This window comes from Protomyctophum parallelum (assembly GCF_964188405.1).
Source record: "Protomyctophum parallelum genome assembly, chromosome: 19".
Lineage (NCBI taxonomy): Eukaryota > Metazoa > Chordata > Actinopteri > Myctophiformes > Myctophidae > Protomyctophum > Protomyctophum parallelum.
The window spans coordinates 40779535-40798537 of NC_139717.1; the positions used below are offsets into that span (position 1 = coordinate 40779535).

The following is a 19003-nucleotide window of genomic DNA, read 5'->3' on the forward strand; positions in this document are numbered from 1 at the left end:
AGAAAGCACACACACACACACACACACACACACACACTCACCCTCACTCTTTCTGTCTCCCTACTCCTGTTTCCCAGAGCGTGTGCCTACTAAAACTTTAATCATCTCATATTCAATAGGTTCCACTGAGGCAAGGTTATCATCATCAAGGATTTTCCCTGCTCTCCTGGCCTTAACCTTGAAAAAGATTCAATGATTTTATCATTCGTAAAAGGTTTCTATGGGATTTTGTTACCGCAAGTCTGAGATTTCGCATCAGTGTGGATAGAAATGGAGGCCCTGAAGAATACAAGTCAGTGGTGTAAAGTATGGTAAGATCTTGAGCTAATTGCATTTTGCTTATTTATTATTTACATTTTCTGCTTTGTTCGTGCACACAAGACAAATGCTGTACTTTTTTACTGATTCCACCGATTAATCTCAATTGACTGAGGCACATGATTTTGTACTACTGCATTGTCTTTGCAGATGTTTGAGAGTGAGACTAATGAAATAATATAATACTACATAATTAAACTTGCTGGGCTATGCAATGCTGATATTGGTCATTCAGCTATACAACAGAGTCTGGGAGCACTATACACAGGGACGTCGATGCGGTCAGTGCCTTCACCTGGACTCAGAAAAGTCATTCTGTAGGCAGAGAGCGGTTTTTGTGAACTTGCCTTCTCATTGGATTGAGTTAGAGGCAGGCCAGGAGCCCTGCTGTTCTCTGGATGCCGTGTTGCATCAGTCACAGCACGGGACCCGCTTCCACGCCTGGGCTGACTGACCTGGGCTGAGATCAATAACAAGACAAGCCATATTGTGCCATTTTACTTTGCCTTGCAACGAGGCCTATTGATGAGCTCGGTCATGTCGATACAGTGCTACCGCGTACCGAGTTTCTCATAAATTAGCTTACCACAGTCTGTGCCAAAAGACACTTTAGAAGGGTAAAACAAGTGAAAGTTAAACAAGACTAAGAACATAAAACCCTGCTAGCGGCCCACAGAGGCTGTGCTATTTCTTGAACGGACTGACATTGCCATACGGCCCCTAGACTCACATGCTCTCACTAGTGGGACTAATAATGAAGAGAAAATGCTAATATTAAATTATAATGGGGACAACGGGGGTTATATATTGCAGTATAATCCCTGAAGGGGGACGCTGAAGGAAAGGCCATGGGGTTAGCAAAAGCAGCAGGGTCAATCCTGTTGCGGTATCTGCCCATTATCTTGTTTGGCCATGCGGACACTCAAATGGTTAAAGGTTTACCCTCTGGGAAACATGACTGACTGTGCTCGGTAAGTGTCACAGCAATTCCCCCGTTCAAGTTTGAGATGCAAATTGACATTTTGGGAAAACCACATGCAGTCACCGACAACAGTACGGTTCATACTCCATGGAGCATTGAGGTGCACAGAAAAGTTCCATGGCAATCTATTCAGTTTTCGAGATATCTTGTTGGGTTGGATGGACCGACCGACTTGAACCAACACCACTAGCGCGACTAAAAATACCACAGAAAGTGAGGAAGTGCAAAGCTTTTAAAAATGCAAATGTCAACATCACTATAGGGATTCTCTACCATGCACACCATGCTATATCCTCATCTGTACTTTTAACCTCTAAATTTATCAGCCACCAATTATTCCATGCTTTACACTATAGTGTATACGGAGCTGTCATGAATACAAATGTGGCGGATTCTGCAAAGGTTGCTGAGTTTGCTATTAATTAGGGAACGCAACGACTTTTACTGTATCCAATTTCAAGGCCTTGCAAATTCAAAGTCAAAATCTCAATCTCTTGAACAAGCGTTCTCTTATCACTCACGTAAACATTTATTTTCAGTTACTAATAATGCCCAAACCTTACAAACAACTATTGCTCATGCAATATCTATCAAGAGAATAATTCAAGAATTGATTAAAAACTTTACACTTGTATTCTGAGCTTTTCATATTTCACTGCACTGGCAGTGTTTACGTACCTTTGTACAAAGTGTTCCTGTACTTTTGTTTAGGGACATAAGTAAATATGTCGTTGTGAAAAGTCTTGTGTGAAACCAGAAATCTCTCAATGCAATGACCCAAATGTATTTGCAAATAGAACTGCAAATACACCAGATGTCATTACTCGTTATAATTGAAATGAACAGCAGAAAGGTTTTTCTATTGGAAGTTGGCTGTGCTTTTGAATCTTTCCTTACTAAACAAGTAAAATATCAACCATTAAGTACAAGCCATCATACACAGTGGTGTCATGCTCGTAGAACGCAGTACCACGCCACGGTACCGTTACTTTCTTGACGTGCACGTGTAGGGACGGAAAACAAAACGATGCATGTGCGTACAGTACACGCTAGAACGCAACGCGTCTCCCTAGATTCAAGAGGAGACTCACCTAATCAACCTCGTGTCACCAGACTTTCCAAGACGCACAAAGTACCCAGTGCTCTAGGTTTACTGCCCCTAGCCCATTCTGACCTGAGATCAGATTCATACGAGGTTTCCACTGGACACACAATTCAATTCAAAGGGCTTTATTGGCATGAGAAAATATACGTTTACATTGCCAAAGCAGAAAGAACAATACAACAATACAGCAATACAATCAAAACAAAAATTATGTACTTTGTCAGAATCTTCAATAGATCAACTTCTATGTACCAAGATCACTCGATGCAGGTATAGTGCAGGAATATACACAATGATTAGTCTTTACGGTGGTTGTGTTCCATTTGATATCCTTCTCCTATCACAGCAACTCACAAATCTTGCTGCACACACTGATCTGATTAACCCATTCTGACCTGAGATCAGATTCTAAAAAAATGTCAGTCGTTCTTCGATCTTTCAAAAAATAGCAGACCTACAAGCTCGTATCGTGCCACTCGGTGGCGCGATATGAGCTTGTAGATCTGCTATTTTTAAATAGCTACCAATTTTTTTAAATAGACACCAAAATGGGTTCCCGTTCAGAATGGGCTAGACATGGCCTGCGAGACATGGCCAAAGCATTCCTGGGGGTCCCCGGGCAAAAACGTTGAGAACCCCTGATATAGAGTACTTTACGTAACAATAATAATGACTAATGTTTGCTTATATCACACAATCCCATGGCACACATGGGCTTGTGTCTCATGTCACACCAGTGTGCCTTCTGCCTTGGCACACCGTTTGGCAACCACTGCTCTAACTTGTACCCATTCTCATGAATATGCAATTCTCATGTGCAACGCTGATATAGCCGGGGAAATTATGCGTCGACAGGTTTGAGATAAATGGGAAGAGAAGATTGGGTTTGAATTTCTTGCTATTAGAAAAATGATTGGCTTGTCGGTAGCACATGATAGACAAGATGAAGTGTTGTCATTCATGCGTGATTATATTTCACATTCATATCAAAGACGAAGGTGGAGTAGCAGCCCCAACATTAGGCTACATAAAACTGGCAAGATGGGGCAGGTATGGTTAGTCTTAGATTTACGGAAAGCTTTGTCTTGTCTTTGGGTAAAGATCATAATGCTGCCATATTTAGCTTGACACAATTTGGCATGGCACTGGGTGATACTGTACATTAGGCTTTACATTAGCTACAGTACACTAACATTCTGTGTCAATTTAAATTAGGTCACATTTTTACAGTTAAGATTAAGTCAAGATTTTACAATACAGTGGGTTTAAAAAACAAAAATAGCACTATGCTGTCAAAGTTAGAGTGGCTATTTTGTATGTATAATTAGTAGTTAAGTATTGTAATTAGTTATTCTTGTGCACACCAAATGCATATCATATCACAATGTGAGATCCGCACACCCTTAACCCATTCTGAACGGGCACCCATTTTGGTGTTAGCATCATGTTATGCTTTACCTATTGAAAAATAGCAGATCTACAAGCTCATAGCGCGCCACCGAGTGGCGCGCTACGAGCTTGTAGGTCTGCTATTTTTGAAAAATCGAAGAACGACTGACATTTTTAGAATCTGATCTCAGGTCAGAATGGGTTCGTCAGACCAGTGTGTGTCCAGTGGAAACCTCGTTATGAATCTGATCTCAGGTCAGAATGGGTTAAAATCTCAACAAATAATTAATGAATAACAGAGCGGACAAAGAAACAACGTTTGGGCCTAAGCAGGCCTTCGTCAGGTATCTGTAGATAGGCCCTTTGAGATAATTGACTGGTAATACTTCTAATTATAACTGTATTGACTTGTCAGTTGTACCCGGGGTGTAAACTCCTCAATGGAAGAGCATGAAGGGACAACATCTCCAGCCATGGCACAATGTGCATATTGGATTATCATACCCATTCTGACCTGAGATCAGATTCATACGAGGTTTCCACTGGACACACACTGGTCTGATTAACCCATTCTGACCTGAGATCAGATTCTAGAAATGTCAGTCGCTCTTCGATTTTTCAAAAATAGCAGACCTACAAGCTCGTATCGCGCCACTCGGTGGCGCGGTATGAGCTTGTAGATCTGCTATTTTTCAATAGCTAAAGCATAGCATGATGCCGACACCAAAATGGGTGCCCGTTCAGAAGAAGTTAAGAGAACATTATTATTTTATAAAAACTTTATACATTTTGTATAAGGGATTGGGGTGGCCTTTTCTGTTGCCATCTCGTTAATGATTAATTACGCACCATAATAACCACAACCATAATAACCCCAGTAGCTCCCAGCACTCCATATTTACAGAAAATGGAAACACACAGTGAACAGAGGTGCTGAAAAGGTTAAGCATATTAATCAGGAGAAGGATTTGCCCTCTCTAACTAGGGCATTAGAACGCCCACCAAAAATACCCACATGTATCAATGGGATATATCCACGCACACACTAAAACATGGCTGGGTCACTCCTGGGTTACAAAGGGACCTATTCAACCCCTGGGATATTTTGACGCAACAACATGGGATATTAATTTTGGCCCATAACTTGGGTTATAACTTGGGTTATAAAAATAACCCATTCAGAGGGTCAACATAACCCAACTTCCAAGTTATATTGACCCATAATTTGTGTTATAAAAATAACCCATTCAGAGGGTCAGCATAACCCAACTTCCACGTTATTTTGACCCATAATGTCGGTTATGAATGAAGCATTATTGGCTCAATCAATCAATCGATCAATCGATCAATCGATCAATCAATCAATCAATCAATCAATCAATCAATCAATCAATCAATCAATCAATCAATCAATCAATCAATCAATCCCAACTCTCTGAGCCAACAATAAGGTTACTCTCAGAAAAATAACCCAGAAATCTTATAACCCATGAATTGGGTCCCTATATCCCAGGAAATGGATATGGCTGGGATGGGTTACATAAATATCCAAAGTGTTTTTACTGTGTATAGTTGCCTGCAAAAGGCATGAAAACTCTTTGTTGGAGCAACCATCAACAGCAAACCCTTTCCAACAGATACTATACATATGAATGGGAAAAGGGGAGAGAGACTGACCAAACAAACAGACATTTACATTCATGGTTTTGCTAACAAATCACATAAAACAACATATCACCAAATAATACCATAGCAAAACACTAAACACAACGACCCATAACATACACGTTCTAATATTCAAATAATAACACATATAAGAACAATAACACACGGTCCTTGGCACCCCAGTGTATGCTGGGAAATGGACGTCCTCTAACCACTCCCATGGGGTGTGACCTATCCGACCCAACAATGGGGTTACCCTCAGAAAAATAACCCAGAAATCTTAACCCACTTTAAAAAACCCATGAATTGGGTCCCTATAACCCAGGAAATGGTTATGGCTCTGGAAAATAACCCAGAAATATAACTCAACGCAAGTAACCCAGGAATTGAGTTACAGAAATAACCCACGTGCTTTTAGTGTGCAGAGGAGCATTCTGTGGAATATTAATATAAATATTAGCAGCTGAAAGGATCCACTGTTAAGACTCTCCCACAAACACCCACAGGCGGTAAAGTATCCGCAAGTATGCAAACATGTATCCCAGACACTATACACACAGGTCCAATTATTGCATACTAAAAGTCTTTCCCAGGTATAAACTGTCCACTTCAGCCTAGCCCCTCCCTCCCTCCACCCACACATCCATCCGCACACCGCAGCACCACCACCACCACCGCCGCCACCACCACCTCCTCCACAACTCCACTCTTCACACGTCCAAATTGCTTGATGAATCTCTGCAAACGAACCGAACTATAGTGTCGCTATCCGGTCGACCCAAATAAGCCTGATTGCTGTGATTTCTCTTTTGCTAAAATTCACAGCCCGTCAAGAGTGGCCTTAAATAACTATTCATCAGCAGGGCACATAAATAGCTGCAGCCCCAGCCATCGTATCAGCGCAGTGCAGAATTAATCTACACATGCAGTGATAAGGCCGATAACACAGCCCCGCCGTGATAAAATGATGATAACACATTGAGAAAAAGATAATTCAAAAAAAAGAAAAAAGGCCTAGCATAGCGTTTGTGCCGGTCGACGTGGACCACAAACGGGAGGAGTATGGCAAAATGTTATCTGTTTATTGAGCTTAACCCATTCTGACCTGAGATCAGATTAAAAAAATGTCTATTACATCCTGACAGTTTCATTATTAACCCATTCTGACCTGAGATCAGATTCTAAAAGTGTCTTCGATTTTTCAAAAATAGCAGACCTACAAGCTCGTATCGCGCCACTCGGTGGCGCGATATGAGCTTGTAGATCTGCTATTTTTAAATAGCTAAAGCATGACGTGATGCTAACACCAAAATGGGTGCCCGTTCAGAATGGGTTAACCGCTTTCAACCTGGCATGCATGGAACCAGTTAAAAACATTATAAGTTGTTGTCGTTTTAAATAAAACAGCAGCTCTACAAGCTCACAACACGTTGCAAATGATTGCAAAGATTATTGCACCAGTTTCATAACACAATTTGCTGACTACTTATGGCAGTATTGAAAAGCATTTCAAAACACTGCGGTAAAATATGGCGGTATAAAATGGCAATTAAATATCACGCAAGCCTAGTATGCAAAAACACACGCAGGTACAAAAGGCCCCGTCTGCTGCACGGATGTATCTATAGCTGCTGGAATAGCACGATCTCCTGGGGTCTGATGACTGAAGCCATCGTGTTTTTGAGGCAGGTCTTCCCAACAGCGGAGATCAATAACGGACTGTCAGCTTTTTAGCTCGGCTACGGGCTGAGCTGGGACACCAGAGAGAGAGAGAGAGAGATGTATCCCTCCATCAGACTCCTGTGACCCCAAACACTTTGATCGAAGATAACACACAGAGAGAGAGAGAGAGAGAGAGAGAGAGAGAGAGAGAGAGAGAGAGAGAGAGAGAGAGAGAGAGAGAGAGAGAGAGACAGAGAGACAGAGACAGAGACAGACAGACAGATAGAGGCTAAGAGAAAGACAGACAGAGGTAGAGCTCGATGCAAAGAGATGGAATTTAACCCATTCTGACCTGAGATCAGATTCATACGAGGTTTCCAATGGACACACACTGGTCTGATGAACCCATTCTGACTTGAGATCAGATTCTAGAAATGTCAGTCGTTCTTCGATTTTTCAAAAAATAGCAGACCTACAAGCTCGTATCGCGCCACTCGGTGGCGCGATATGAGCTTGTAGATCTGCTATTTTTCAATAGCTAAAGCATAACATGATGCCAACACCAAAATGGGTGCCCGCCCAGAATGGGTTAAAGGACAAACACTCACACAGAAATGGAGAGAGATACAGACACACAGATAGAGAGAGAGAGAGAGAGAGAGAAACAAAAAGAGTCAAAGACAGACACATTCAACTAGGGAAGAGAGACTACTAAGAGAGATGGAAAAAAGAGTCTCTTGCCATGTTATAGCCGGCTCTTGGGAGGCCTGTATCTCTTCCCAGAACATGATTAAAGCAGAAGCCAGGCATGGCTCTGGGTATTTCCCTTTCCTAAACGACGTATAACGCTGCCGTCGGGTCTCCAACGTCCGCCGCACAAAGGAGTGTCAAAAGGCAGAAGACAAAGCAGGCAAGTAGGTAAAGCCCTGACTAAAGCTTAAAGACAGCACTGGCATCTAGGGAGGGATCTGCATAATGCCGGCCGATGATAGCCGCCGTGCACACTCACAGGCACGTTAACGTGTGTGTGTGTGTGTGTGTGTGTGTGTGTGTGTGTGTGTGTGTGTGTGTGTGTGCAGGCAGACCACCGCCACGTAGTAAAAGCACGACAGCATATGCATGCATTTTGTATCGACGAGTGACGCTCGACGTATACAAGCCCTGCTATATACTGAGGACTCCTAATTGCCCTGGCAGCCATTGAACGATGACAATAGCCACAGTGGGAGCACGGCGAGAGACGTTGCCCCGGACGTATGTAATTATGCAGCCGCTACAAAGGCAGGGGCCGACATGCTGCCAGATGAGATTTACTGTGTCTGTGGTCAGCCGCTTGCATTCAGCAGGACGTCTAATGATGCGCACTTTAGGGGGCTAAATTACCACACCATTGTTTACCTCTTTCTCTGACTTCGGCCGAGAGGCTGGAGCTCGTGCGGGCCCCGGCGAGAGTAAAGACAGATTTATAATTGGTTGTGCGGCAAGTGTCACACACCGAAAAATAGGCACACCAAAAAATAGGTAATCAATAAGCTCTGAAAATTGCTGATCTACGTACAAGCTTGTGAGTTTGTGAAAAATCGGCCGCTTTGGCGCTTTCGGTGCGCGGCACCACAGTGCAACCAAGTACAACTCCGGGTTAAGGAGTGAGGGGGTGCACGGTGTAGACAGAAGAGTGATGGGGGGTGGGATAGGGAGGAGAGGGCAGGGCGGTTGGATGAGGTCCTGAAGGGCTCCTGTTCAAGTTCAAAATTAAACCGCATGATCTGATAGTGAGGAGGAGGAGCGCTGAAAGAAGATGAATGGTATCCATGGATGCGGGGGAGAGGCCAAGATGTCAAGCTCTCTCTCCTTCTTCACTGTAAATCCCTTGGTGAGGGGGTGGCGAGCACGCACACACACACACGCGCGCGCGCGCACGTGCACGTGCACGTGCAGTATACACTGGTGGACGGGTTTCTGAACTGCCCACAGCCCTCCTATGAGACACAGACTGAGTAGAAAACAATTGTTGTATTTTATCATGAACATTAATGGAGGACCAATTATATGAAGATAAGTTGAAAAGTGGTGAAGTGGTCCTTTAACGCTGTGTATTTATTTTTGTGTAGTCTAAAAACGCAGAACATAGAAGAAAAACAGGACCAAAAGGAGAATATATCCCAGAATAGATGTGGGTGTATTAACCCATTCTGAACGGGCACCCATTTTGGTGTTGGCATCATGTTATGCTTTAGCTATTGAAAAATAGCAGATCTACAAGCTCCTATCGCGCCACCGAGTGGCGCGATACGAGCTTGTAGGTCTGCTATTTTTGAAAAATCGAAGAACGACTGACATAGAAACACAGCTTTTTCAGAAAACTGTCATTTTCAAACATACATTTTTAGAATCTGATCTCAGGTCAGAATGGTTTAAATGATGCAGTTAACTTTTAATTTCCACTCTGAAACATTGAGATATTGTGTCTTTGGAGACGCACCTGCTCGCGCACAGCCGCTGAGCCTTAATCACCTGAGTGAAGACCAACCTTGGCCGCTGTCTGGGGTCGTTTACATAATGATATGAGAGAATTAGCGGGGAGGAGGCAAGGGGAGGACAAGCCTGTTCGTTTGGCAGGACACAGGAATAAATATGGAGGTAAACGGGTTGGCAGGAGTGGAGGCGTTGGAGAGAGAGAGAGAGAGAGAGGAGAGAATGTGGCAGAACAGGAGTGAAGGAGCAGGGTTACGAACGGCAGAAGGCAGAAAGCGAACAAAGTCAGAGCAGAAGGAGTTGGAGAGACGCGACAGATGAGCGGAGAGTCGGAGAGTACAGAGCACAGTTGGAAAGCAAGTCTGGAAAGCAGAGCTGGAAGATGGTGAAAGAGACAGCGAGAGCGAGAGAGATAGGGAGAGAGACAAAGAAAGCGAGAGGACAGTTGGAAAAAGCCTCAAAGAGCGTGGGCGTCTGGGCGAAGGTTGGAGATTAGAGGCCAGCTGGATTGCAGAGAAAAAACCTGACGGAACACGAGAGGGACTGAAAAGGAGGAAAGTGGGCAGCTTGACAAAAAAAATAGGAGGCCAGAGAGGAGAGAGAGAGGTTTTCCCGGGAGTAGCGAGAGAGGAAAGGCGGTCATCCAACGACCCTTACCTTGGCTGAGGCCGTGGCGACCGATCCCACTGGCGCGCCTCGCTTGGCCACCATGTCGCCGACGCTCGACGTCGTCGCGGCAACGGCGACCGGCGTGGGGAGGAGGGAGGGGATGACGGGGAGAGGGAGGAGCCCCGGGCGGTTGTTGCCGTTGACGACGACCGCGCCGCAACTGTGAGCGCCATTGTGGAGGCCGGACGGGCGCATGACGTCTCTGCGCTCCCACGGGCCCCGGTAGTCCCTCTCGAAGCGGTGGTGGTGGCGTGACATCACTTCCCCTTTCTCTCAGAGGGAACGACGACGGGGACCGGCCTGCGGGGGAGGGAGGGAAGAAGGCAGAATAAGGTCAGCTCCAAGGCTGAAGAGAAAAAAAGGAAACGCTCCGGGGATAAACTCCGGGAAAACGCACTAAATCATACCACTAAAACATTCAGTGTTGCTGATGATTCAGAGGCAGACTGAGAGGTGTCCTCATCTCTCCTCTCCTCACCTTCCCGTCACCCCCCCCCCCCCCCCCCCCCCCACTGGCGGTGCACTAAACAAACGCTTTCAAAAGAACCCACTTGTAATGGAGAATCAATCTATAATGTGGGAGGTGACCAAGTCCACACTGACACACCACTGTCAACTCACAAACACTAATGCATGTGTGTGTCCGAGTGTGAGAGAGACTGATACAGAGCTAGAAAGAGAAATACAAGATAGCAAAAGAGTAGGGGTGTAGATAGAGAGACAGACAGACAGACAGACAGGGATGAATATATAGCTGGGCTATAGCAGGAAGACAGGGAGACAGGGAGAGAGGAAGCGTGTTGTCATGATAGGTGTGAATGTTCTCAGCATCTGCTCCCACAGAGCCCAGCTGACACAGAAAACACAGTGGCTCATTTGTTGCCTTTAATTCCCAATTTCCCGGTTGTTAACGAAGATGAAGACGAGGATGAGGACGATAGAGCCGAGGTGCCGCTGTGCAGGTCTATAAAAACAACAGCAAACAACAAACACTCATCAATGCCAACGCCACGAGGGGCTAAAGCGAGTTCGGCATTCGGTTAAGGCGATAATGGCTGGGTTGGAAAGTAAACAGCAACAATCACCACAATCAGAGGGCCTGTCCTACAAAGCAGGATTTGTGGTTAGCAAGGTATAGGTTCAACCCTGGTTGATATTTGTACCTGGGTATGGCTACATTTGATCATAATATATAAGAGCTGTCTATTGACCAATCGGTTCTGTTGGAAAATAAATGGCATCGCCGTTCAAAGAAGATCCCATGGATCTGGGTGCGCATGTTGGCCTCCCCTGATTATTTGTTTATGAGAGTTATAGATTCTCATCTCGAGGAGCTTATCCTGTGAGATTATTGAGTTGTGAACTGTGGGCTGCAAGCAGTATCAAAACCATTGCATTGCGCTTTTATAATACCAGGGGTCAGCAACCGTTTTGAGACATGAAGTTCCATGTTTTAATTTTCTTGATATGCCATGCCATAACATTAAGTTTAATTATGACACCACGTCAAAATTTAACAGTTTCCGTGCCGGGAATGGATTACTCCAGGTTAATGTCGCTGCCATATACGACAGACCCGCCTTTTGTTTTATGTGTTTAATCCGCCGTAATGTAATAAATAAATAGAAAATCCGTCTTCGCCGCGGAGAAAGAGAGTAGATGCATTTGTTTTGATGATGAAACCGGAAATCGTCACATGCTGTGGGCTGCTAGGGCTTCTGGGAAATTGAGGCCAATGCAAACGAATGGGGTTCAACGCCTCATGGAGGAGGGTCCTGTGCTGCGTCTTCCGGGTGTACCAAGATGGCGGGTGGTGCGATCGTTCATAACAAACGGAGGAAGCTTTTTTCCCTCGATTTTCGCGGATTAAAAGCCCAAATAATTCAGCGTATGCTCTAAAGGTAATACAACAATCTCGGCAGTGAAGGGGGGTTGATTAAAATGCGGGTTAAGCGTATAAAACAGATTTTGATTGTCCATGGGCCTGCTTTAAAACAGGCCTGCAAATCCACCTTTCAGCAGGACATCGGGAGAGAAAATGATTGATTTTGAACAAATAGAATTAATAGAATTATGTGCAGGATGTCATATAGATATAGATGTGAGGGGACTTCATTTAACTGACTATACTTTTTTTTGAATACTTATTTTAACCCATTCTGACCGGGCACCCATTTTGGTGTCGGCATCATGTTATGCTTTAGCTATTGAAAAATAGCAGATCTACAAGCTCATATCGCGCCACCGAGTGGCGCGATACGAGCTTGTAGGTCTGCTATTTTTGAAAAATCAAAGAACGACTGACATTTTTAGAATCTGATCTCAGGTCAGAATGGGTTAATCAGACCAGTGTGTGTCCAGTGGAAACCTCCGTATGAATCTGATCTCAGGTCAGGTTAAAAATAAAAATAAAAACTCTCTTACTACATGCCAATGTTGGAACCCGTGCCTAAGGTTGCCTATAGCCCTGCTGAATAATTATACAACAGAGACTGATTGAAGCACTAAAGCCTTGTACTTGTACTTGTTGGATATGAAAGTAAGCCTACTTAACCGGTATATTGATTGATTAATAATATACTGTACATATTTTGCAGCTGAATGATTATGGCTATAATCATTATACACGCCCTACGAATAAATCTACAGGAAGCAACAGATTAATCTAGTGGAAAAGCAAATGTAATTATAGTCAGATCTACTCGTGCCCTAATGATGGAGCAGTGACACAAAGTTGGGCGATTATTTTTGCCAGCTGATGACAGCCGTGTTGGTCTGGATTGTGTGTTTAAGTTGTTTGCATTTGTCTGATATTACAGTTTGCTCTCCGTTTGTGAACTATGCCACTCTGCTGCCATGTAGATTTGTCCATGTTTGCCTATAATTAGTCATACGCTGCAAACACCGTCCCCTTTTAAGTGAACGAGATATAAATATAGTTAGAAATCATGAGACCACTAGGCGTGATGAGATTGTGGTTCTTATGGTTAGTGAAGACAGATAACGGAACTTGCTTCATAAGCACAGCTCTCTGGAGTAAGTTCACTCTCCAGTTACAGTGTATTTAGTCTACAAAAAACCACAGGCTCATTCATCAGAATAGATAAATACCCTTTGCAATTACGCCTCGTCTCAAACTCCTAACGACTTAATGCTTAATTCAATCACAATGCCCTTGAAGTGCCGAGGGCCCTTTACCTTCCCCAGTGCACAGCAGGGCTTGTGATAGATGGCTGGAGCTTTGGAGCGACATTGGTATGGGGTGCACGGCACGCATTGTGTAGCTTACACGCCATGTCACTCTGTATTATATCATAAATCAAAGCACTACAGCAAAGTCTGTGTAGAGGAATCCATCACTGAGTGGTTTGTAGTCCTGTGTTGCTATACCCAAACCACCTCACCGCCTATCACCGCAAAAGGAACGACACACTACACTTTCCCCAAGCCCTTGATAACATGGGCGAAAAAAAATAACAGCCTCGAACTGGGTTCACGACGAAGCCCCATGAAAATCCCTCTGCCTGTAAAAGAAGAGAATGACAGCGAATGATAAATCCGGCCGGCCTATGCAGGAGCACGCGTTGTGCTTCTGTGTGCACTTCATGTGCTTTGTGTGTGTGTATTGTGGACGTACAGGAACACAGCGTAAAGTGTGTTACAGCGATTGAGGCCAGGCCGTTATGCGTGGGCACGGCACGGCATTTGTGTTTAGTTGGCATTGCACACGTACGGGAAGGCATACTATGTTACAACGAGATTGCATGGTTGTTCGAAAGATGAACTTTGACCGGGCTGCGAGTATGAAAGCTTCTCTTTGTGCACCGTGAAGCCTGAGGTCAGAACATCAACTATTTTCTTTTGAGGCTTTCCAACTGTCCTCTCGCTTTCTTTGTCTCTCTCCCCGTCTCTCTCGCTCTCGCTGTCTCTTTTACCCTACCGTCCATTATCGTTATTCTATCTCTATCTCCCTCCAGCTCTACCCATCGCTGCGATTTCTCCCACTCTGTTCATTTTCCTCGCTCTCTTCTTTACGCCCTGTTCTCAGAAGGAATACTCCAACTAAACAGAGCCAAGCTGTGAGTGAACCTCACAGCAGCGCCAGCCAAGAGCTCAAAGCTGCAGGGCGGCACTAGAGATGGACAGAAGGGCAGGCCTTTCTCCCTTTCTATTACCTCTTTATCTTGCCCTCTCTTTTCCCCTGCAGTTTCGTCTCTCGACAGTAACCTCAGTCTTAAAACACTGGAACGAGTACAATGGAATAAGCCGGTGTTATCTATAGAAAAACACAGGCAGAGGCAGGTTACAAGGCTCCGGTCCAGTGGAACAATGGCCTGGCACAGTTAGTGCCCGGTTCTATTCTCTTATCTCATGGGCTCCACAACTCAGCGCAGAAACAAGAGCAACGATGAATATTCTCCACAGACCTGTGGAGAAGTAAATAGAAAATAATATAAAAGGAGGACCAGAGGAAGAGGCGGCATCATAATAACAAGTGCTTGTATTGAGGGAAGAATTCCATTGCACAGTAACAAACGTTTGTTCATGCACTACCAGTGGTTCCCAAACCTTTCCAGGCAGAGGCCCCCAAAGCTATAGACTAGCTAGCTATAGACCCTCATGGCTGCGGCACCTCCTATTGTGAAATGCCCAATTTACCCGCCACTGATGGCCCCCACTTTGAAAACCGCACTACACATCTCGTTTTAGACCCTTGTGTGCATGTGGTCAATTCAATCCTGTGTTGTTGATTGTTCTTTTTTCATTCTAGTATGCCTTCAGCAACAAGGGTATACTCAGAAGAGAGAAAACTACATTACAAAGATTGAATTGAGGTTTCCAGTGAAAAGTGCTTTGTTGGCTAAATTTAAATGAAAATAAATGTGATACACACATTTGAGAATACGCACAATACCACTGCAGCAATCGCATGCAGTTACTGAGAAACAATTGCCATGTTCATTTCAAAATTGGGAAATGATCAGGATGAATTAAATGAAGTCAAGGAAACAGCAACAACGTGGAATAGTATCTTAAAATTCTGCACAACCTTAAACCGACTACTGTGAAACGTATAACCACAAATACAGGCACTCCACCTGTGATCGACAGTGACAAAAATAGCCGATCTACAAGCTCTCAGTGCGCCGCACAACACATTGTGAGCTTGTAGATCTGCAATTCTTGCTGAGCAACGCCAACATATCACAAATTAAGCATAATAGTATAGTATACTTCTGAGAATTGACAGTGAAATGCCCAATATTAGGGATACCATGTTTATGGGTTGTGTCCACAGTAAGCGTTTTATTAGCGGAGGAGTGCTGTGGATAACCTACCAACCATTGTTATGCTCAAGCATCGCGCTATCTGCGTTATTAGCAAAAACAGCCTAGCTGAAACAACGATAAACGTGTTTGTGGTAACAATTAAACGTAATGTCGTAAATGGCGGTTGAAAGGGGGTCAGCGCCATTTTGGTTGGTTGAACTCGCCCCATTACTAACCCTGGCCCTAACCCAAACGGCACGCGAAGCCACGCTGTCGGACTAATGCGCCATCTGAATTAAGAGTGGAACCCCTTGAAAGGTGGGGTGCATAATGTTGGTTAGACATACCACCAGGCCTACAGTCATGGGACACCGTCGCTCCCGACATGCGCCGATAGGTTACAAATCACCTGTGGCCGGTTACAAATCACCTGTGGCCGGTTACAAATCATCCGTGGCTTCCGGTGTGCGGTTAGGGTTAGGTTAGGGTTTTGGGTAGGGTGTCAGACTCATGACTGTATAGGACTGTTGGTAAGTCTAGCCAAACACATGCATGTGAGGACTAGCAGGAGCCTGGCTATAGGCCTGTCACAATTATTACATAATCGTATTGTCGCATTTCCTTGAGATAATCGCAATATATTTCTGCATAATTGTTATAATCGTTTTCATTGCTCATATATTTTCAAACTTTTTTCCCAAAAATTGCAGAAATAGCAGATCTACAAGCTTACAGTTACAACAGTAATTTCTTTGTATATTTAAGTCATTTGTCTCATCTGCCCGACAACATTTTGTGATTATGAAGCATAAACAACCAAACTAAATAAATAAATTAATGTTAAAGTTGTGTTCCAATGTTCAATTCCAGAAAACACAATCAAATCGCTGATCGCAATTATTTGTATGACAATGAATCGTCAACTTAACCCATTCTGACCGGGCGCCCATTTTGGTGTTAGCATCATGTTATGCTTTATCTATTGAAAAATAGCAGATCTACAAGCTCATATCGCGCCACCGAGTGGCGCGATACGAGCTTGTAGGTCTGCTATTTTTTTTTTTATCGAAGAACGACTGACATTTTTAGAATCTGATCTCAGGTCAGAATGGGTTTAATCAGACCAGTGTGTGTCCAGTGGAAAACCTCATATGAATCTGATCTCAGGTCAGAATGGGTTAAATGTTGTAGTCGTGACTGACAGCCCTATATAAGCCTGGCTGTGGGAGACGCCTGTGGAGGAGCTCCACGTTGACGCCACCTGTGGTCTCCTGCCAGTCCAGATAAACACTCATATGCATCACATCTCCAATGACACTCTGCAGCGCTCAGGGGACAGGGGGGGGGGGTGCCAATAGAGATTTGCCCACGACTTCCCTTTCACTTCCAATGTCCTGGCCGTGTGAATCAAACAGGGGACAAACACTATACACTCTGAGACGTGAAAGGGTTGGGGAAAAAAAAAGATAAGATAAAGATAAATCTTTATTTATCCCCGGAGGGAAATTCAGGTGTCAGCAGCGACAACAAGAGCAGTAAGACCAAAACATGGGGTGTGTGGGGGGGGGGGGGGGGGGGGGGGGGGGAGAGCTAAGCGTCAAGAACCAAGCCAACGGAAATAAGAATGAAAAATAAAAAAATAAAGATGAAGTGACAACTCTGAATGGGTGAGAGTAAAAGGGTATGAACTATAATTTTAAAGCTCTGAATGGGTGAATGAGTCAACATAGTGTATGCAGTCTATCAAATATAAGTGTACAGTGAATATCTAAATTAATATACAGGTATATTTCCAATTCATTTCAAATGTTTAGGTCAAGCTATCATTGCTATTTCTATTTTTCTATTTCGAGAGAGATGGGGGGGGGGGGGGGGGTGACATGCAGTAAAGGCCGCCGGGATCAGGAGTCAAGCCTATACAGCACACTGCCAGACTTGGGCAAGTTGGGCTAAGGTGCCTGGACCGCTGAGCCACGGCCCAGGCCAATGCTATTTCTTCCTATTGAGCAGAGTCTCGTTTCATAGTTTTGTTTCGTTTTTAAACTTTAATATGACCATTTACAGTTAAGATACAGAAACGAGACAGACTCCATGCAGTCACTTTCAGTCATAGAGACCTGCAGAGGGGAGCTGTCTGTGTCTGTGCCCAGGTGATGGTCGTAGAGGCTCATTAATACATCAAGAAAGGCAATTAATGTTTCTGCACTGTCAAATAGGCCTACATCTAGCCTAAGATGCGACGGCGTCAACTCCGGGAGTGCTTGAGGGCTTAACCCATTCTGAACGGGCACCCATTTTGGTGTTGGCATCATGTTATGCTTTAGCTATTGAAAAATAGCAGATCTACAAGCTCATATCGCGCCACCGAGTGGCGCGATACGAGCTTGTAGGTCTGCTATTTCTGAAAAATCGAAGAGCGACTGACATTTTTAGAATCTGATCTCAGGTCAGAATGGGTTAATCAGACCAGTGTGTGTCCAGTGGAAACCTTGTATGAATCTGATCTCAGGTCAGAAGGGGTTAAGCACCCACTGACACAATAGTAAGCCAAATAGCACCCAAATAGCTCCCCTCCCCCTGGTCATTTTGCACACACCTTTACGGTGTTCACAGAACAGGTATTCAAATGCTAATACGGTGAGGTTGCGGGGCGGGCGGGCACCCACTGTCGTTATAGGAACCTTCCGCCTCTCTGCTAAGATGACATCAAAGAAAGCTTTTTTTTAGTTCGTCTGGAAAATAATGTTGTGTTTAAAATATTGTGAAAAATCGTATCGTGAACCTCATATCGTGATCGTGAGTTGAGTGTACCGTTACATGCCTAGTGTATATTATATTTACTTATTTACATTGTTTTGATTCTAAAAGATAATTGTATTTATTGTCTCGGCCAGGCTGAAGGCGTTGCCAAGACTATGTTTTGCACCCTGTCCATCTGTCCGTCCGTCTGTGTGTGTGTGTGAGTCTCTCCGTGTCCATATAAACTTTAATAAAAAAATATTTTTACAAATTGAAGAATCTTTAAATTTGGGATTAATTGAGATCCTAAGCGTAGCTAGAGGTCATGAAAAACTCTCTAAAAAGAGAGAGAAGACAGGAAGACAGGTAGCCACGCTCAGTGCCGTTGAAAGAGAGAGAGCAGAAGAGATGGAGCGGAACCTGCCTGCAGGCGAGAAGAACCTTATCAGCCGCAAGGCTCGTGCTCTGAACGAGGCTATTTAAAAAAGAACTTCAGCATTTGCAGAGCAACAAATGAGGACATTACAGTCTCAATCCTTAGGCAATTAACGGCGCTGCACATTCGTTAACTGCTGCAATTCTGTCAGCATATTAATGGCCTTTACCTGCAGATATCACAGCTTATTTCCAACACGACAGAAAAAGAAAAGACACTCTCTTCTGAATAGATGGTGCTCTAAATGAACCGCTGATGGAGTTTTTTGTGCAGACTCTGAATCTAAACAAAAT

General features: G+C 44.1%; 2 protein-coding genes across 2 annotated transcripts in view; one reads left to right on the forward strand and one right to left on the reverse strand.

Moving 5' to 3' along the window:
- Nucleotides 1–19003, forward strand: part of atad2b (ATPase family AAA domain containing 2B) — a 636500-nt gene that overhangs the window by 448993 nt on the left and 168504 nt on the right. The gene's annotated exons all lie outside the window — the stretch shown is intronic.
- klhl29 (kelch like family member 29) overlaps nt 1–19003 on the reverse strand; it is a 343820-nt gene that overhangs the window by 221736 nt on the left and 103081 nt on the right. The window contains 1 exon segment of the mRNA XM_083791051.1: nt 10254–10565. Coding sequence (XP_083647177.1) covers nt 10254–10523 — 270 coding nt within the window. The 5' untranslated portion in view covers nt 10524–10565.